We start from the raw sequence: 21,144 nt of genomic DNA on the forward strand, positions 1-21,144 counted from the left end.
ATTTTGTCACTTATTCAGGGGGAGAAGTAGCAACTAAGTTTATTCAACGCACATTTATTGTGGAGTTCCGATACGTGCTTAGTATATAGGAAGCTCTGCCCGCAGGTCATATGACTTTAATTTCCTGGTGCTTTTGCAGTAGATGCGCGGGAGCTGCACATTTGGAAGGTAGCCGAAGTCGAACGCTGTTGTTTCCGGGTGAAGTGTTTTGGCTACCAAGTGATCATGTTTTGGTGCGCGTTTGTGGTCTTCTTCTTGGCTCTTGGAAATGGTATGTTTAGACAATTGAAATTAATATTGCTTTGTGTCACCGTTGGCTAAAATTGTGGGTCACAAAAGAGGAAACTTTCGGTGCTCCGTCACTTCAGGCCTATCCTCTACCAGATTGTTAGCTATTTATTTTCTACGCCAGTAGTTAGCAAACAAACGTTAACTATAATTTAGTTTAACGTTGTTTAAAAAAAAGACATTGCTGTCCATAATCTCAGACTTGAAGTTTATGGATCTGTTGACCTGTCATGCTTATTTAGCTAGGTAATGCGCCTGTTGTGTTATTTAGCAGTTGCAGATAGGACTTCTTCCCGGATGGACAGGGAAAATAACTAGTTTTTCCTCTGTCTTTGGCTATAACCCAATGTCATGTTTAGACATTGTATTTGACTTTATATCGTCATTATTGTGTCTATCAAACCTTAACCTGTCAACAATCCACCAGTTCCATTCACCCAATTTATTTGGAACATGTGATAAGATGACTTGGCTCAGAACACCTATCTAGCTAGTTACTAATCTGCTAACGTCGTTAGTCACTTCGTTGCATGACATTTTCGTAGTTCGCAACAGCAACCAGTTACTGTTGTAAATCCAGGTCAATCCAAAATCTTGGTTTAAAGGAAATTAAGGATTCACACCTCGAAGGTTGTATCTTATTTAGCTAGCTAACGTTACCTTGCAAGCTTGTTGATCAGGAAGTTGTCTCATGACCTAGCTACAGATTTTACCCCAGATAAAGTGATATACCAAAGATTGGTGTCCATTACAAGAGAGCCCCATACAAACTAACCTGCTTTCCTGTAACGCCAAGTAATGGACACCAACAGTCGTTGGTTTTTAACATTAGCTCGCGTACAATCTGTAGCAACTCATGACCAAGCATCTCTTGATTGCCCTTTCCCAACAGTGTTGTTCAATTGTGAAACGGCTGCTGACTACTGTGAAATCTTAAACAAGGGATCAACTAGATCCAGCCGGGGGGCATAACAATAAAAATGTTTAGACTACAAATTGACTGGAAGAAAGCTAAACCGATCATATTTGACAAAAATATAATCATTTCAAACCTTGATTAAATTTGGGGACATTGCCCTGCTTAGGGTGATGTCTTTCATATGGGATGTTAAAATGGGTGTCCTGACTGGTCAATCAAAATCCCATAAAATTTATTGTAAGAGTAGGGGTGTTCACCCCCCTCATGGGTAAAGCCCCAACTTGGCCACATTCCATCATGGCCACCTAATCATCCCCCTCATTCCTAATTGGCATATCACTCCTCATGTCCCCACCTTACGCCGGAGTAGATGGCTGCTGTTTTACAGGTTCCTAACCAATTGTGCTATTGTGTTTTTTGTGTGCGTTATTTGTAACTTATATTGTACATAATGTTTCTGCCACTGTCTCTTATGACCGAAAATAGCTTCTGTATATCAGGACAGCGATTCTCACCTCGTACTGGATGAATACTTTTTCTTAAAGAGTCAGCTGAGAAAGATTTACTTCAGACACTGGACAAGGCCCAAATCCCCATCATTTGCATGAAGAAGAGCCAAGATATTGGGAACGTAGGTCAGGGTCCCTTGTAAGGATTTGATGGCGAGTGGGTAATCCGCCTCTACCATCAGTCCTATTAGCCAACGTGAAATCGTTGGATAACAAACTGGAGCTGAGCTCCTATTAAGACTATCCTACCAACGAGACATTAAAAACTGTCAAATATTATGTTTCACCGAGTCGTAGCTGAATGACGACATGGATAACTTGCAGCGTGCTGGATTTTCCATGTATCGGCAAGATGGAACAGCTGCCTCCGGTAAGACGAGGTTGTCGGTCTGTGTCTATTTGTCAATAAAAGCTGGTTCACCGGGACCGTTCCCGGTGGCCTGAGGGTTGTTTTGGCCTGCCATGAATAGTCAACTTGACAAGCGACAATATAGCAAGCAGGAATGAGTTGACGGAGAATCCACACATCAGGCGTGACTCTCCCTCTCACTGCAGTGTCCCTGTGCCAAAAATGACATCAGGTCTCTCCGTGACGCACATAGCAACCGTCAACCTGCTTCTCTACCGACAACATTTTCGACAAGTCACATGGCGAAATGGACGGCCAGAAAAGGAAAGGTGGAGCAAATAGTGAGAATAAAAAAAGAGAAAGGCCCTTGCCACAGACGCTGCAAAATAAGCAACATGTTTACCAGTAAGGGACCAGTAAGGGAGTCAAAAACACTAGCTAAAACACACACGACACCCAGCATGGTTAGCTAAGTAGCCTAGTTAATAATAATGACACAACGGCCAGTAGGCTAAACAGTTTGCACGTCTTCGTGGAGGAATTATATCATGGCAATGAGTGCAACAGTGATCATAATGACATTGAAGGCAATATGTTTCAACTAGTAAAAAATAATAAACCTAGACTATGGACATGCCAGCATTCGGTCATGATTCATGCCACATAAGCGAGGGAAAGTGCACATACACTGTACAGCGAAACAGGCTACAGTAATGTAACCATAATACATCCATGAATGTAACACAGTAGCCTGTGTGACACAGCAGCCTGTGTGACACAGCACAGGCAATGACAAAGATCATTAGCGCCATTAGTACCAGCATTACAAGTTACTATATTAATATACAGCTCTGGGAAGAATTAAGAGCCTACTGATACACTAATGATAGTGAGTCTGATAATAGTATTTTCTTTGCAAAGGTGGAGAAGGAAGCAGCAGCAGCACTAGAGCGTCTGCGTCAGTTCAGAGTCAGACTCAGAGCAGGAACCTTCAAGTACAACCTGAGCACAAACCTAAACATATAGGCTATGATTTTAGGTTAATATGTTCTTTATTTATGAGATTATCAGGAAATCTCGTGTACAGGAACATGAGAGAAGCAAGAACCATAGAGAAAGTGCAGTATCCTTTTTCCTCAGAGCCAGCAAAACAGACATCCGTACCCTTCTGAGTGATAAGCAAATGTCAGTTCAACTAAAACAGGTCAGAAAGAGGAGGCAGGTCATGGAACATGTGATTGAGGTAGTTAAAATGATTGGTAAATGTGGGCTTAGCTACGGAGGACACAGACATGAAGCTGCATATAACTTGGAAAACATGGCTGTCAATCATGGCAAGTTTCTTGAGCTTATATTGTTGCTAAGCAAATATGATCTCTTCCTACCTGAGCATGTTAGTGATTGCATTGAGAAGAGCAGGAAGCAGATGGAAAGTAAAGGGAGAGGGTTTTTGGTAACTATGATGTCCAAAACAACAGCAAATAAAGTAATTGAAGTCAGAATGTTGATTCAGTAGACAATTGCTGTTGAAGTGAGAAAGGCAGGGATGATCTCAGTACAAATGGACACAACACAGGATTTAACATCCGAAGACCAGTGGGCAGTAGTTCTGCGATATTTCACTGATGTTGTCCACGAGAGACTCGTTGCGGTCATTGACCGTGAGTCATCGACTGGACAGTACTTTGTGGACCTTGTGAAAAAGACCCTTGAGAGATGGACAAAGATATCAAACAGTGTGTTGGTAATGCAACAGGCGGAGTAGCTAATATGCAGGACAATACAGGGTCTTCTCTGCATTGCTAACAGGAGAGTCTCCTAACCAAGTACACATATGGTGTCCTCAACCTTGTGCTAACTGACACCACTGGGGTTGTGGCAAGTGAATCCCTTTTCTCACTATTGTATGACATTGCTGTGTTCGTTCAAGATTCCTACAAGCGCATGAAGCTATGGGAGGAAACCAGTGAGGACAGGAGACGCAGACGGCTTGATGGAATTGGTGAAACACACTGGTGGGCCAAAGTTGAGGCCTTGAGGAAAGTATTTGGAGGCTTTGCAAAGCCTGACCATGCACTTCACACGGATGTGGTCATCACGATGGAAAGAATTGAAAATGATGCGACCATAAAACCTGCCATCCGATGCAAGGCCCAAGGGTACAAGGATGCTCTCCTAAAGTATGAAACCATACTTACAGCTGAGGTTTTTCTCAGGATTCTTGAGCAGACGTCCCCTCTCTCTAAATACTTGCAAACAAGTGGCATGGATATCGTAACAGCACAGCACTTGGTGACGGGAACGGAGGATAACCTGAGAAAGTGTGCCGGAGACTTTGTGGGTGTGAAGAGGACAGCAGACAACTTTGTTGGGTGGGCCAATGGCATTCTGGAGGAGCAGCAGGACTGTGATGCTGAAGCTCAGACTGCTCTCCCAGAGAAGAGAACAAAACAAATGAAGAGAACCAGGTGAGTTGGCAGAAGATAAGTCCATTGCTAATGCTGACATGGATTACAAAATCAAGATCCACAATGTGGTACTGGACACTTGTTGAAAGTGTTCACTGCCATTATGCAGAAAACACAGTGCTGTGTGCAGATGTCTCCTGCATGAAGCCGAAGCATTTTCCTGAGATCAGAGAAAAGGGCCTTCCAAAGACAGCCATGAAGGAGCTCAGCGAATGCTTACTGGAATTTGATGAACATGCCACTGTTGAGGCATTGCAGGCTGAACTGATCAGCCTTGCACAACAGTGGGAAAGACTGAAACAGTCAGCATTGGAGGAGTACAACACCAGGCTGCCGCTGCCAGTGATGAATCATGGGAAGGCTTTGAGGATCCTGATGAAAGTGTGGAGTTGGTGAGCAGAAGTTGTTCCACATGTAAAAACTGCCCCATGTGCTGCAATCTTCTCCTGTCTCAGTACAATCTGCTCAAGGAAGTGTTTCACATCATTGGTTTGGGCTACAAGTTCCTCCTTTCCCTATCCATCACTCAGGTGGCTTGTGAGAGGACCTTTTCCACCCTGAAATTCATGAAGAACCGCCTAAGAACCTCCCTCACTCAAGAGAACCTTGACACGTTCCTTTTGATGGCAACCGAGAGGGAGATTCTTATGGGACTTGACAAAGATGCCGACATTGACAAGATGCCAGTGAGTTACTGTGCCACCTGCTGGTTTACTAGTGGCAATTACTCTGAAGTAGCTATGCTATTACTCTTTCTTAACAGGCTGACATGGGTGAAAGACAATTTGCTGTGAGTTAAAGCTTTTGTACAGAGGCATGTTTTTTTGGACTTTCGTATTATACTTGCAGTTATGTAGCCAATGTTCAATTTCATTGACTCAGTGTTTAGATGTGTTTATTTTTGTGCTGTTTGCTTTATGGGCACCAGTGAGTGAACATTGTAATCTACATTTTTTTGAAGAGTGATTTTTGTATTATACTTACTTACATTGTTGTAGCTTATGTTCAGTGAATGTGTGTGTGTGAAGTTTTTTTGATATGCTTGATGCATGAATATAGAGAATCATTTGAGCTAACTGTATATCTCATTCTCTTTTTAAAAAAAAGTGTAGGCTAATTGTTTTGTGTGTCTAGCCTTGTACATTTGTATGTGCTATGGTTGGTGTATTCCTAGTGAGATTGATGGTGGACCCATAACCATAGCTTACCTTAAACTCAGTGTTCAGATAGGCTACTTGTTGGTCAGTCCCAAATGTTTGTATTTTGTAATGTGGATAACTTTCTTCCCCAATGAACATAGTGGCCAAATGTATAACTAGTTTGGTACCCGTTACTTTAACAAATAGGGTTAGCCTACAAAATGAGCCGTCTGGTGGTTTGCGTGAACAGGGTGTCCTGGGATGGAGTCAAATTCCTGGCCTGAATTGTTGTTTCAGTCTGCCCCTGCAGACCACCATAGTCTCTGTGTCCAAGAACACCAAGGTAACCAGCCTAAATGACTACCGACCCGTAGCACTCACGTCTGTAGCCATGAAGTGCTTTGAAAGACTGGTCATGGCTCACATCAGCACCATCATCCCAGAAACCCTAGACCCACTCCAATTTGCATACCGCCCCAACAGATCCACAGATGATGCGATCTCTATTGCACTCCACACTGTCCTTTCCCACCCGAAACAAAGGAATACCTATGTGAGAATTCTATTAATTGATTACATCTCAGCATTCAACACCATAGTGCCCTCAAAGCTCATCACTAAGCTAAGGACCCTGGGACAAAACACCTCCCTCTGCAACTGGAGCCTGGATTTCCTGACGGGCTGCCCCCAGGTGGTAAGGGTAGTTAACAACACCTGCCACACTGATCCTCAACACAAGGGCCCCTCAGGGGTGCGGGTTCAGTCCCCTCCTGTACTCCCTGTTCACTCGTGACTGCACGACTCCAACACCATCATTAAGTTTGCTGATGACACAACCAGTGGTAGGCCTGATCACTAACAACGATGACACAGCCTTTCAGGAGGAGGTCAGAGACCTGCAGTGTGGTGCCTAGGATAACAACCTCTCCCTCAATGTGATCAAGACAAAGGATATATGATCGTGGACTACAGGATGCCCACATTCTCATCAAAGGGGTTGTTTTGGAGCAGGTTGAGAGCTTCAAATTCATTGGTGTCCACACCACCAACTAACTATCATGGTCCAAACACACCAAGACAGTCATGAAGAGGGCACGACAACCCCTATTCCCCTTCAGGAGACTGAAAAGATTTGGCATGGGTCCTCACATCCTCAAAGTTCTACAGCTGCACCATCGAGAGCATCCTGACTGGTTGCATCACTGCCTGGTATGGCAACTGCTCGGCCTCCGACCGCAAGGCACTATAGAGGGTAGTGCGTACGCCCCAGTACATTACTGTGGCCAAGATTCCTACCATCCAAGACCTCTATACCAGGTGTTGTCAGATGAAGGCCCTAAAAATTGTCAGACTCCAACCACCCTAGTCATAGACTGTTCTCTCTGCTACCGCACGGCAAGCGTTACTGGCGCACCATGTCTAGGTCCCAAAGGCTTCTTAACAGCTTCTACCCCCAAGACATGAACAGCTATTCAAATGGCTACCCGGACTATTTTCATTGACCCTCACCTCCATTTTTACGCTGCTGCTATTATCTGTTTATTATCTATGCATAGTCACTGTACCTACATGTACATAATACCTCAACTAACTTGTGCCCCCGCACATTGACTCTGTACTGGTACCCCCTGTATATAGCCTCATTACTTTATTGTTGCGCTTTAATTATTTATTTTTATATGTATTTTTTTACCTGTATTTTATTTTAGTAAATACTTAACTTATTTTTCTTAACTGCATTGTTGGTTAACGGCTTGTAAGTAAGCATTTCACTAAGGTATTCGGTGCATGTGACAAATACAATTTGTTTTGATAGCTGATGTGTGGTGAGCGTTCTGGCACAAAAATGGTTACTGTGCAGCACTGAGGTGGGTGCTACACATTGATAGGGGGTAAGGTGAGTTTCCCCCTACTATGTAAAGCGCTTTGAGTACCCCAGTTGGTGGAAAAGCACCTATATAAATCCAATTAATTATTATTTGTGTTATGATCACGACTCTCTATTATACTTGGTAACAGATTTAAAAAATGAAAATCACTTTGAGTGGATTTCCTGGTGTTTTTAGTCTTATGTCCAACAATAAAAAATAAAAAAATAAAAAAAAAATATATATATATATAAAATGATTTATTTTTTATTAAAATTTGGGGGGGGCCAAATAAAAGCAGTTGGGGAACCGTGTCTTAGACCCTCCCAGTTAGATAGACAGCAGCTGCTACAGCAATCACTTGTCTGCCACGATTCACTTTTAATATTCAATACAGTCAGAATCCTAGTTTTGTTTTCAGTAGTAAATCTCTGATCGCCCCCCCCCCCCCCATATGCATAAAGTTTATATTTACATCAATGTGTTCATTTGGCCTGAGCAATGGCCCCAGAGTCCTCTGTTGCATGCTAGGGCCTCTGATATCAGGTCACTCGGGGTGACAAGCCTAACCGTGACCTACCATTTAGTCCCATGTGAGAGTAATCTGCTGATGAATGGTTTATTCAACAGTTTAAAAATGAAGGTTAGGAAATCGTTAGCCCATGGTGTGTTCCCCACTCTGACTTTTACAGTGATTTGAGGCCATTAGGCTACTTATTATAAGGGAAGTAGAAAATATCCAAAACGCATGTTCGACTAGCCTACCTATGCTGGTAAGATGTGCGTTTACCTTGAATTTATTGAAAAGGGGTTTATTTACACATCTGCCTCGTGTTTTTTTGTCTTCTCATTATGAAATGCAAGACTTTATTTATATTGCAGAACTCCACCTGTCACATGCGACTGAGGTGTCAGTCAACAACACGGAGAATAAATTATGCCTCTACGCCAATTTGATGGTCAACTTCTCCGTCACCTATGAAGTTGGTGTAAATAAGGTGCGTAATCTGTATATTTACTCCTATTTAAATGGTTTTAATTTGCAGGCTAGTACATCTATGCCTTTAGAGAACTCCTAAAACAGTCCAGGTATCAAGGGAGAGGGATGCTATGCTGCTAGCCTCATTCCATGAATATGCATAACCATCGAAAGACAACTCCGATCTGTTTTTTTTTCTTTCTCAGTCATCATCTGTCCTACTTATATCAATACACTTTTTACAACTTAAGCATTACTTGCAGCCACGTGAGTGCTAGTTGGCTACCAAACAGAACATTAAGCGAGCTAAGAACAGCCACACAAATAAACGGACTACATGAATATTGACTCTGGGTATAGGGGTGTAGCCCAGCTGCTGAGAAATGTCTTCTGTTCATCCTTTTTCTGTTTAGTTTTTTTCCCCTGTTGACTAAATAGTTGCGAGCCAAAATATTGACACCCTTGCACTTTTTTCAAGTAATGAACCATTTCCTCCTGAAAAGTCTTGAAAGTAATACATATTTTGGTATCCACATATTAATGTATTTGGTTTGCAGTTGAAAAAAAAAGAAATCTGAATAATTTACTAAATGTTAGCTTATTCCACAAAGAAATCATAAAATGGCCCGGACAATATTATTGGCACCTTCTAGAAGTAGTTACAAATAATTAATTTCAAGCAGGTGATTCTCCTTTACTTTGGAATTGAACTCGCCTGTGGTGAGTTGCAGGTGTCTACTATATAAAGAAAATACTAATTCAACCAGTTTGAATAGAGAAAAGGACTCATTCTCCTATTTCGTGTCACTGTGTACCGCAATGAGCATAGGGGAAAGAAAGAAAACCAGAAAATGATTTGAGGTCAGATAGAAGATTGTAGCCAAGCATGGACAATCTCCAGAGACCTTGATGTTCATATTTCCACTGTATGTAATGTTAACAAGAAGTTTGAGGCCGATGCCACTGTAGCCAACCTCCCTGGACTTGGCCACTAAGGGGGCCCTTAAGGGATTTATATGGTAGTAGACCCAAGAGGACCCCACTGCTGAGAGCAAGACATACAGTGCCAAATAAAGTATTCATCTCCCTTGGCATTTTTCCTATTTTGTTGCATTACAACCTGTAATTTAAATGGATTTTTATTTGGATTTCATGTAATGGACATAAACAAAATGGTCCTAATTCGTGAAGTGAAATGAAAAAAATTACAGAAAATTGCTGCATGCATATGTATTCACCCCCCTTTGCTATGAAGCCCCTAAATAAGATCTGGTGCAACCAATTACCATCAGAAGTCACATAATTAGTTAGATTGCAGCAGGTGGACTTTATTTAAGTGTCACATGATCTTGGTATATATACAGTTGAAGTGGGAAGTTTACATACACTTAGGTTGGAGTCATTAAAACTCGTTTTTCAACCACTCCACAAATTTCTTGTTAACAAAATATAGCTTTGGCAAGTCGGTTAGGACATCTACTTTGCATGACACAAGTCATTTTTCCAACAATTGTTTACAGACATTATTTCACTTATAATTCACTGTATCACAATTCCAGTGGGTCAGAAGTTTACATACACTAAGTTGACTGTGCCTTTTAAACAGCTTGGGAAATTCCAGAAAATGATGTCATGGCTTTAGAAACTTCTGATAGGCTAATTGACATCATTTGAGTCAATTGGATGTATTTCAAGGCCTACCTTCAAACTCAGTACCTCTTTGCTTGACATCATTGGTTCATCCTTGGGAGCAATTTCCAGTGTAAATCAATCCCAGAACAACAGCAAAGGACCTTGTGAAGATGCTGGTAAAACGAGTCCTATATCGACATAACCTGAAAGGCCACTAATCAAGGAAGAAGCCACTGCTCCAAAACCACCATTTAAAAAAGCCAGACTACGGTTTGCAGAGGTTTGCACATGGGGACAAAGATCGTACTTTTTGGGGAAATGTCCTCTGGTCTGATGAAACAAAAATAGAACTGTTTGGCCATAATGACCATCATTATGTTTGGAGGAAAAAGGGGAAGGCTTGCAAGCTGAAGAACACCATCCCAACACTGAAGCACGGGGGTGGCAGCATCATGTTGTGGGGGTGCTTTGCTGCAGGAGGGACTGGTGCACTTCACAAAATAGATGGCATCATAAGGCAGGGAAATGATGTGGATATATTGAAGCAACATCTCAAGACGTCAGTCAGGAAGTTAAAGCTTGGTCGCAAAGGGGTCTTCCAAATGGACAATGACCCCAAGCATACTTCCAAAGGTGTGGCAAAATGGCTTAAGGACAACAAAGTCATGGTATTGGAGTTGCCATCACAAAGCCCTGACAACAATTCTATAGAGAGTTTGTGGGCAGAACTGGAAAAGCGTGTGCGAGCAAGGAGGCCTACAAACCTGACTCAATTACACCAGCTCTGTCTGGAAGGTTAGGCCAAAATTCACCCAACTTATTGTGGGAAGCTTGTGGAAGGCTACCTGATGCGTTTGACCCAAGTTAAACAATTTAAAGGCCATGCTACCAAATACTAATTGAGTGTATGTAAACTTCTGACCCACTGGGATTGTGATGAAAGAAATAAAAGCTGAAATAAATAATTATCTATACTATTATTCCTACATTTCACATTCTTAAAATAAAGTAGTGATCCTAACTGACCTAAGACAGGGAATTTTTACTGGGATTAAATGTCAGGAATTGTGAAACTGAGTTTAAATGTATTTGGCTAAGGTGTATGTAAACTTCCGACTTCAACTGTACACATGTTCTGACAGCCCCAGAGTCTGCAACACCACTAAGCAAGGGGCACCACCAAGCAAGCGGCAATATGAAGACCAAGGAGCTCTCCAAACAGGTCAGGGACAAAGTTGTGGAGAAGTACAGATCAGGGTTGAGTTGTAAAAAAATATAATTAATTTTGAACATCCCACAGAGCACCATTAAATCCATTATTAAAAATTTTAAAAATGGAAAGAATATAGTACCACAACAAACCTGACGAGCGGGCCGCCCGCCAAATCTCACGGACCAGGCAAGGAGGGCTTTAATCAGAGCGACAACAAAGAGACCAAAGATGTCCACTGTGGAGCTTTGCAGCTCCTTCAGGGTTATTGTAGTATCTGTCCATAGGACCACTTTAAGCCGTACACTCCACAGAGCTGGGCTTTACAGAAGTGGCCAGAAAAAAAAGCCATTGCTTTAAAAAAAATAAGCAAACATGTTTGGTGTTCACCAAATGGCATGAGGGAGACTCCCTAACCATATGGAAGAAAGTGCTCAGGTCAGATGAGACTAAAATGTAGCTTTTTGGCCAATGAGGAAAATGCTTTGTCTGGTGCAAACTCAACACCTCTCATTACCCCGATAACACCATCCCCACAGTGAAGCATGGTGGTGGCAGCATCATGCTGTGGGGATGTATTTCATCGGCAGGGACTGGGAAACTGGTCGGAATTGAAGGAATGATGGATGGCGCTAAATACAGGGAAATTCTTGAGGGAAACCGGTTTTGTCTTCCAGAGATTTGAGACCGGGACGGAGGTTCTCCTTCCAGCAGGACAATGACCCTAAGGATACTGCTAAAGCAACACTCGAGTGGTTTAAGGGGAAACATTTAAATGTCTTGGAATGGCCTAGTCAAAGCCCAGACCTCAATCCAATTTAGAATCTGTGGAATGACTTAAAGATTGCTGTACACCAGCAGAACCCATCCAACATGAAGGAGCTGGAGCCGTTTTGTCTTGAAGAATGGTCAAAAATCACAGTGGCTGGATGTGCCAAGCTTACAGAGACAAGAAAAAATTATTTGCATCTTCAAAGTGGTAGGTATGTTGTGTAAATCCAATGATCCAACCCCCAAAAATCTATTTTAATTCCAGGTTGTAAAACAACAAATTAGGAAAAATGCTAAGGGGGTGAATACTCACGCAAGCTGCCTGACTGCAATTTGCCAAAACACACCTGAACATGCCAAAATCTGTCTGGGAGAATGAGATGAGACCAACGTAGAGCTTTTTGGTAAAACACACCATCTCTGTTTACAGAAAACAAAATGAAGCCTTTAAAGAAAAGAACACCTTCCCTACAGTCAAACATGGACGTTCAGTGATGATTTGTGGTTGCTTTGCTGCCTCTGGCACTGGGTGTCTTGATCGTATGCATGGCATCATGAAATCAGGACAATACCAAGGCCTTTTAGAGCGCAATGTCGGACCCGGTGTCAGAAAGCTGGGTCTCCATCGAATATCATGGTTCTTCCAGCAGGACAATGACCCCAAGCACCCAGGAATGGTTCAAGACAAAACACTGGACTGTTCTGAAGTGGCCAGCAATGAGCCCAGATCTAAATCACATTGAAAACCTGTGGAGAGATCTGAAAACAGCAGTTGGTAGAAGGCACCCTTCAAATCTGGGAGAACTGGAACTGTTTACATGAGGAGTGGGCCAAACTTCCAGTGCAGAGGTTCAGGAAGCTCATCGATGGCTATAGGATGTGCTTGATTGCGGTTATTTTGACCAAATATTAAGTCTAGGGTGTGGATCATTTTGTCAATGCCATTTCTGTTTAGTTTAAATGGATATATTAAGTTTTGAATAAAAGTAAGGTTCTGTACTAACAGTGAAATCAAGAATTGTGGAGTCCAAATACTTTAGTCAATTTCAACTTATTTTGGTGGGACATTGTGAGTTACTTGAAAAAAGTGCAAGGGTGCCATTATTTTGGGCCACAACTGTATCCTGTAATTGTCATGGCTTGTCTATTTCACCAGGGTTCATCAAAGTTATAGCCCTTTATATATAAAACAAAAAAACTTTTTTTTTTTCTTCTCTTTAATAACTCCCATCTCAGTCTGATTTATAGGCCTAGATATTTCCCAGGATGTAAAATATTTTATTTTGTTCCTTTTTTTCCTCCTAATCCATCATAAGAACGGACACACTGTTAAGTTATGTCAACAATACTATTTTCTCATGACCTAAGCATCTGAAATAGCCCTGTTCCTGAGAAAGTACTTGACAGGAATGGGATTCCACTCTTGTCACTTTCTTAATGACTGTCCAATATTTTCGTCCCCTTTCAGAGTGAAACGGTTCTTTTTGTACTGCCTGAAAATGTGACAACAAAAGGGAGCATATGCAATAACACAACATCAACATTGAAACTTGGTTTTGGAGACGGGCACAGCTGGGCGGTTGAATTCACTAAGGACAACAAAACGTACCAAGTAGATTCCATTGTCTTCACCTACAACCTCAATGACTCAAGCGTCTTCACCAACTCCACGTCAAACGGTAACTAGTGACTACACAGCCTTGTCATGATACTGTTCATTCATGATATACCAATTCAGTACTGTAGTTGATATGACGCATACTGATATTTGACAGAATCTCTCTTGGGTTTAGAAACCAAGTCTGTGACGGCAAAGCCAAGGATCACCAACGTGGGTGTGGATACCTACTACTCCTGCAAGAGCGAAAATGTCCAGAGAGTAGAGTCTGTCACTCAGACACTGTATGATGTTACTTTACAGGCGTTTGTCACAAACGGCAGCAAAAGTGACACCGGTAGGTTGTACGAGAACAAGCATCAGGCCATTGTAGGATCAACTGTAACAAAATTATCTGATTTATTGTGCATTATGTCAAACACTTACTGTGTCTGTTCTCCAGGTTTGAAGTCTATTCCATTTCAATACAATCAATTCAAGAAGTGAACTGAATATCAGTTTACTTACTGAATTGATCCCAACCCTGTTGGTTCTCTGAAAAGTCTTTCTCTGTCCTTCTTACACAGACACTGTATGCACTGCTGACCTGACCTCCACCACTGTGGCGCCCATCACGACCGTTACCACCACAGCTGCCCCCACTTCTACCCCTACCCCTACACTGCCCACACCCACCACTGGAAATTACAGCATCGCACCCGACTTCAACAGTACAGCCTGCTTAATGGCCACCTTCGGCCTGCGGATCGGCTTCAAGCAAGGAGACGTATGTAGAAACATAGTATAGCCATTTTAAAATGGGCTCTTTTGATGTTATCATGCAATTGCCTGTTCAGTAGAAAGGGTTCAGACATGTTTGTCGCAGAGAACTCGACTTGTCTATGAAGATAGGTTGTTGTTACTAGTATGTTAATGTTCTTGTTGTTTATCAACCTGTGTTTTCAGTTGAATGCGTTGTTGTACAACTGACTAGGTATCCCACACTCCCTTTCCCCTTTATTAGAAAGTGGAGACCATCAACCTGGTGCCCAGTGCGACTGAAGTGGGCGGGGCTTGTGGGGTCAACAGCAGCATCCTCATACTGACATCGGACACAATCGACATCATGTTCACTTTCAGCAACGTAAGTTGACGAGGCCAAATATCTGAAACCAAGGCCGTTATTATCCTGGTTGTCTGCATTTAACTTGTAGACAGCTGGACTAAGGCGGTAGGATGCAGCGTACGGTCTGTTTGTCTCCTGTTCAAGGGGTTTCCTTGCTCGTTACAGGACAGCAAGAAGTTCCACCTGCACGCTTTGAACGTCACAGTGAAACCAGCCACTGGTAGGCAACCTAGCACTACAAACCCTTTCAGAAAGCACTAGCGTAGTAAACCAAGTCCCTATTTGGACGATAGTATAGGATCAACTTTATTGTCCCCCAGGGGAAAGTTGTCTTGGACACAGTGCAGCTTTATAAGAAATAAACACTATACATTACATACATACACAGTATATACAATGCATATTAAAACTTCTACTGTCTTTGCTCACTCTGTGTGTTATGTCCAGGGGTGGCTGTTGTTGCAGCCAATACCAACATGTCCATTTGGGTGGCGGCAGTAGGCAGCTCCTACATGTGCAACAAGGAGCAGACATTAACTGTCACCGAAACGCTCACTCTCTACACGTTCAAGCTTCGCGTCCAGCCCTTTGGGGTTGAAAAAGGGGAATTTGCTACAGGTAGGTGACTCTGAGATGGTGAATTGTTATCAATACCTTTGTTGTGTTAGCCATATGCTACAGTTTACTAGGGTTACTAGAGCCAAATGCAGCAAATATGCTTGAAACTGAGGCATAGGCCATAATAACCACTCTTGGTATCAGTAGAATAGGTCAACTGTCCAGTTTGGTGAGAAACAGCTAAGTATTTAGAGCAGCAGGTAGCCTAGCGGTTAATAGCGTTGTGTGGGTAACCGAAAGGTTCCTGGTTCGAATCCCCGAGCCAACTAAGTAAACAAAATCTGTGCCCTTGAGTAAGGCACTTAACCCTAATTGCTCGTTTAAATTGCTCTGGATAAGAGCGTCTGCTAAATGACTAAAATGTTCATATGTATTTTATACTATGCCATGTTTCTGCCCCTGCTTAAACTGATTAACAACCAAATGAGCATGAGAAGATGAGATGTTCCGAGTCATGCTCATTGATTCTCTCTCTCGTCTGCAGCCCATGAATGTTCACTGGATGACACCAGCATCTTAATCCCAGTCATTGTTGGTGCCGCCCTGGCCATCTTGATTCTCATTGTAGTGATTGCTTACGTGATTGGTCGAAGGAAGACCTATGTGGGATATCAAACCCTCTAAAAAGCTATCTGTGATCATGAATCCAGAACACAGTTTGATCCTTATGTGTCAGGGGGGTCCCAAAACCTGATCCTGGATTGGCTGTGTAATCTTTCCATTAATGACTGACTCACAAACTGGAATAGTCAGACTATAGTCTCTTTACTTCAGCCACTCTTAAGAGCTGCTTTTAGACTTGAGATTAGGCTAGCTTCGCTTAGGTTTAGACTTGAGTAGCTTTGTTCAGGTAATTCTGAATACTCAAAATGCTCTCCAGGACCAGGTTGGACCACCCATGTTCTTTGTGTAATCTCCCTTTTTGTTTGATTTGCTTTGTCTGTGTGTGTCCCCCCCCCCCCTTGTTGAAAGGAGCAGTGCAGGATTCTCTGCCTCTGTACAGTATAGAAGGCCTTATTTATTGCAGCATGTCTGAAAGTGATTGTTTCTTATGACACTCCATTTCCTTGCATCACTTTCCAGATTCTTGTTCAGTGTAGGCTCTCTTTTGATCAAGTAGCACATTTTATAGAAACTCCAGTCAGAGTACTTGTGCTACTGTTTGCACATTTTCACGAGGAGTTGTGACAATTGGGTGTTGTGCCCTTGTCACTGTGAATCAGGCTCCCTCCCCCTCTCCCTCACTTTTTTTTGTTTCATATGTTTTTATTTCATGTCTGTGTACATTTTAGTTGAACCTTTCTTTTGTGGTTTCATTCATCCTCACAATTCATTGTAGCAGCGCAACAATTTGACAACTTGAACATTTTAGAATTTGCCTCGCAGCTCAATGAGACGACATTGAGTAGCTTTGTTGATTTGTCTCAGGAACTCCTTACTAACTAACCAGGATAAAGGTCTGCTGCTTCGCTCTCCTCTCTCACCTTACTGATAATCCACTAGTCACAGTAGTTTGAATCTGGAAAGGGAAGACTTTAGGACTGAAATCTGTGTGGCCACATTAAAAAACAGTGATATTATTGGCATGTAGTGCCTTCTCCAAGTTGACGTTACCAAACAAGGGATCTGTCCCTATATGTTCACACACGACACTAGTTGACATAATGTTTGCCACTAATGTCTGTCTCAGAATTATGTGTTAACCCTTTGACTGACTGGCTGTGAAATCTACCTTGAAGTGTTACTTTAACTCTGAAAAGTCCATGAGGATGTAAAAGATGAACCTGAAAGGAGAAATGAAACCAAACCCCCTCTCCCGTCATGACATGTTGGCATTAGGTTTCAAAAAGGGATAGCTGTAGTTGACTTATTTGCTGCCATTCAAATGTGTTCTTCGCAGATGGTGATTATTTTGTACATATAAATGCATTAAATCGTTCAGTAAGTTTGACATAAGTTCAAAATGCATGCTGCAATATTACACCTGTGTATAGTATAGTCTTGGCTCCAGTGTTGCGCCAGAAAGCTGCCAGTTAGTAAGGGGAACTTGTAAACAGAGCTGGGGTCAATTCCATTTTTACAATCAAGTCAATTTCAGTAAATTGATTTCTAATTCCAATTGTCCTCTCTGCTCTTCAGTAAGGAACATTTGAATGTGAATTTTTGTTTACATCCTGAATTGACTAGAATTAAATGGAATTAACCCCAACCCTGCCCAGTTAACCCCTTGTAAGTTGTACCTATCGACAGAGAGTGGTAGTAAAGGTCATTGTCCACAGGATGTGTATATTTTTGTACTGTTAGGATTGGATACAATGGGTATTATGTTGTAGTGCTATGGTCAGCATGAGGCATGAATACATTTGATTGCTGCCTTTAGTTGCTTTTGATTCAACCAATTTTTCTTCAGATTATGTGAATGATTCATTTATTCCTTATCAAATATTATTTTTGATTCTTGCATTACAGTCCGGTGTGATGTGTCTTGGAAAATTGACTGCTTTTCTACAAATCCTGTTTGTTACTATGATTCTAAAATTGGCTTCTCAGACCCTGTATAAAGTCAATTCTAAAATACCCTTTGGAATCTTAACATTTACTACTCCCAATTTTCATTCACTTGACAATGTTATGATTGTGACAAATTTGTGCCTTACTCAATGAAGCTTGTCCATTTGAGATTCATTCAGGTTTGATATCTTTACATTTAATGGATTCTCCACTAGTCTAAATGTCTCCTATTTTATGAATTCAAAATGCATCATGTTAAGAAAAGGGAAATCCCTATTTCAGGAGAGGCCCATCCTCCAAATGTAAGATGCATTATATTTTCTTCTGTGTAACTCCAAACAAATGTTCATTTTTGAATTCCTTTTCAATAGGCTTTTAGCTGCAATAAATGGGAATGGAAATTGTCCCCCAAAACAATGGTGTGGAATTTTTTTTTTATATTTTACAATTATGAAAATAAGTGTTATTGGTCCCTGGTCATTTTAGTAAATTGCTCTTTGTTTTCCAACTATTCTTGACTGAGAAGCCTCCTAGTATGACCATGCATTCACGGTTTTCATGTTTTACCTTTCTTCCACCCTGCAACGTCCCTCATGCCCACTTTCTTTACTGTCACCCAGCGGAGGATTGCGGAGACGACACGACAGGGAGCTGGATCGTTCCTATAGCCGTCGGGGTTGCTCTGGCTGTGCTGATCCTCATTGTATTGATCGCATATTTTATTGGGAGAAAGAGAAACCAAAGCTCTAGCTATGAGCACTTCTAAATGAGCCCACTGGCTATGCTTAGGTTGTATCTTTGCTCATCAGGATACATGTTGATTTTAATTTAACTACAAATTGATATGTGCTGTGCATAGTTAACCTTAATGTACAATTCACCTGAAGCAAAGCTCTTTCCCATGAAACAATGAGTTGGAGAAGATGTTTGTGTTAAAGAAATTGCTTGGCTCCATTGATAACATTTGGCATGTAACAGTTCTTGTAGATATATTTAGAATTGATTGGCTGACTCTTATTCCTTACTTATAACATGGTTGACTATAGATGGCAGATGATGGCCAAATATTTTCCTAACTGCTGTCACTGCCCATGTTCTGACAGAATCCCCGGTGTTGTTGTAGATCTGCCATCACCGAATATGCTCTGACAGAACCGCCCCCATGTTGTAGATGAATGTCTGGGTTCTGATCTGATGTCTTGCTGCTTTTCGAGCCTTGTCATCCATGTTGTCTGTAAAGAGTTTAACCAAATCCTGTTTCTTCTCTTCACTAAAATGTGTTTTCTGCTAACTAATTGCTAGCATGCTAATGTCGCTAACCCTTCTTCTGTCTCTTCTCTGTGGCAGCCGTGGAGTGCTTCATGGACTCTGATTTGAGCTTTCTGGTGCCCATCGCTGTGGGCGTGGCCCTCTGCTTCCTAATCGTCCTTGTGCTTATCTCTTACCTGATTGGCCGGAGGAAGAGTTGCACCGGCTACCAGTCTGTATAATCTAACCAATCCCAGCTGCTTCTGCCTCTACCCATTCCTTCCCATCCTCCCCCACCCAAGCCCGTCACAACACGTTGGCTCCCCATCCCCAAAGCTTCTATGGCATCCGATTGGAAATGGAAGGAAAAAATGTATCTTTCCTTGACGTTACCCCCAGCAAATTCCCTGTTTAGACTCCCACCCGAAGTATCACCCCACCCAACAGTAATTTTGAAAGTTGACCGTCTGTTGCTATTTTTTGACACCAACAATGACTGAAATCATTTACCACCGAAACCTGTCAACATAATCAGGCGGTATTGCACCAGGTGTGTGTGTGGATGTAAATTGCACGGAGTGAAGTATCACGAGTCATCTTAATAACAGGCCATCAGTTTCTTTATTCCCAGAGAGGCTCATATGAATGAGGCTGTTTTTCTCACTGTTTTGTGTTGCGTTATATTTCTATGTTTCTAATTAATTACTCTCTTGTATAGAATTAATTATGTTGATTTTGGATAAATAGGGACTTGAATTTGTGTAAAGAATTTATTGAAAGTTCATAGATACAAATTGAGGCATTGCTATTCATAAGTAACCATTGTTAAATATTTGTAGAATTAGAAAATATCCTATTTTTGTGAATTCCCTGTAATTTAAATGTTATTTTACCACCTGCACTAATCTTCTCTTAGTGTCCCTTTTATTGTACTAGGACTAACTTTACAAAGACTCGTACCAACCAGCATTTGGAGCAGTTGCATAAACATGTGATTTTGATGTTTTAGAGAAAATATAATGTTAAGAAGTCCCCTCTCAGGGAAAGGAAGACAGCGATATAGACTCCGCTCGGGGATCACAAATGGCTCTGTTAAGACGGAGGCTATAGGGACTCTGCAATAGACTAAACTAAATGTGATGTTGGTTTGCTGTTAGGAGTGTCCCTATAGCCTTTTCCTCTAAAGGCGTTTACTACCTGGATCATGTTCAGTAGGTAGGGCGTTTTGAAACTTAGTGAAACGGGGAGGTACTGCCTGAACAATAACCTTTTTTCGTTGCAAACAGTTGCTACGGTGTCCTTCTGAACACTGCCCAGGCCTCATAATAGAAAGTATAATAATTGACATATTCTAGCACAAATTATTTTATGACCAAAGCTTGGACAGAAAGGAAACTTATTTCCGGACCTCTGCATTTCAGAGCAGGTAAATGAACAACCTGAGTTTTAATAAACCAGTGAAATGCATTGTGTTTGACCAAGGATGATGTTTCTATTATCAGGCATGTTATTCTGTTCCGTACCAATACATAAGACCTCTGGTTAATGTTGCCCCAAAGATGTGTTTTTGTGCCTTTTTTGTTGCACTAGTATTCCCCTCAGCCAAGCCTGTCTCAATCCGATGAAGAATGTTGAGATGATGTTAACTTGTTGAACTTCAGTTGGAGCAGAGAGTTAAAATAGTTGCTTTCCTGTTTTGTAGCACTTTGCCTCTTCTTTCGTTACCCACTGGTGTTTTCCTTTCCTTTTACTGCGCTTGTTATGACAAGGACATTGTGTGTGTGTGTTGCATACAGTTGTAAATCTAGCCCTGGCAATGTTACACACATTACTTTTTTTCTTTTTCTTTTTTAAACCTTTATTTAACTAGGAAGGGCTCATTGAGATTAAAATATATTTTTCAAGAGACAGA

At 41.6% G+C, this 21,144-nt stretch overlaps 1 protein-coding gene across 2 annotated transcripts; it reads left to right on the top strand.

The window, feature by feature from the left end:
• The first annotated feature begins 30 nt into the window (after positions 1–30).
• LOC115130846 (lysosome-associated membrane glycoprotein 2-like) lies at positions 31–20,926 on the top strand. Of its 2 annotated transcripts, none has more exons than XM_029662367.2 (9): positions 31–271; positions 8,423–8,538; positions 13,601–13,811; positions 13,926–14,087; positions 14,317–14,516; positions 14,754–14,873; positions 15,021–15,075; positions 15,303–15,473; positions 19,332–20,926. In XM_029662367.2, exons 1-9 carry the CDS (start codon positions 226–228, stop codon positions 19,472–19,474), a joined length of 1,224 nt encoding a protein of 407 aa, XP_029518227.2. In that variant the 5' UTR covers positions 31–225; the 3' UTR covers positions 19,475–20,926. The 2 variants fall into 2 exon arrangements, with proteins under 2 accessions (XP_029518227.2, XP_029518228.2); XM_029662368.2 differs by lacking the exon at positions 19,332–20,926 and adding an exon at positions 15,958–18,401.
• The last annotated feature ends 218 nt before the right edge of the window (positions 20,927–21,144 follow it).

The sequence above is a fragment of the Oncorhynchus nerka genome, linkage group LG6 (genome assembly GCF_034236695.1).
Source record: "Oncorhynchus nerka isolate Pitt River linkage group LG6, Oner_Uvic_2.0, whole genome shotgun sequence".
Taxonomy (NCBI): Eukaryota; Metazoa; Chordata; class Actinopteri; order Salmoniformes; family Salmonidae; genus Oncorhynchus; species Oncorhynchus nerka.

What these genes read in the sequence shown, in the direction of transcription:
- LOC115130846 (XM_029662367.2), top strand. Translation starts at nt 226, where the DNA reads ATGTTTTGGTGCGCGTTTGTGGTCTTCTTCTTGGCTCTTGGAAATG. An exon ending in CTTCTTGGCTCTTGGAAATG is followed by an intron (nt 272 to 8,422) that starts GTATGTTTAGAC and finishes TTTATATTGCAG; the next exon opens with AACTCCACCTGTCACATGCG. An exon ending in CGGCAGCAAAAGTGACACCG is followed by an intron (nt 14,088 to 14,316) that starts GTAGGTTGTACG and finishes CTTCTTACACAG; the next exon opens with ACACTGTATGCACTGCTGAC.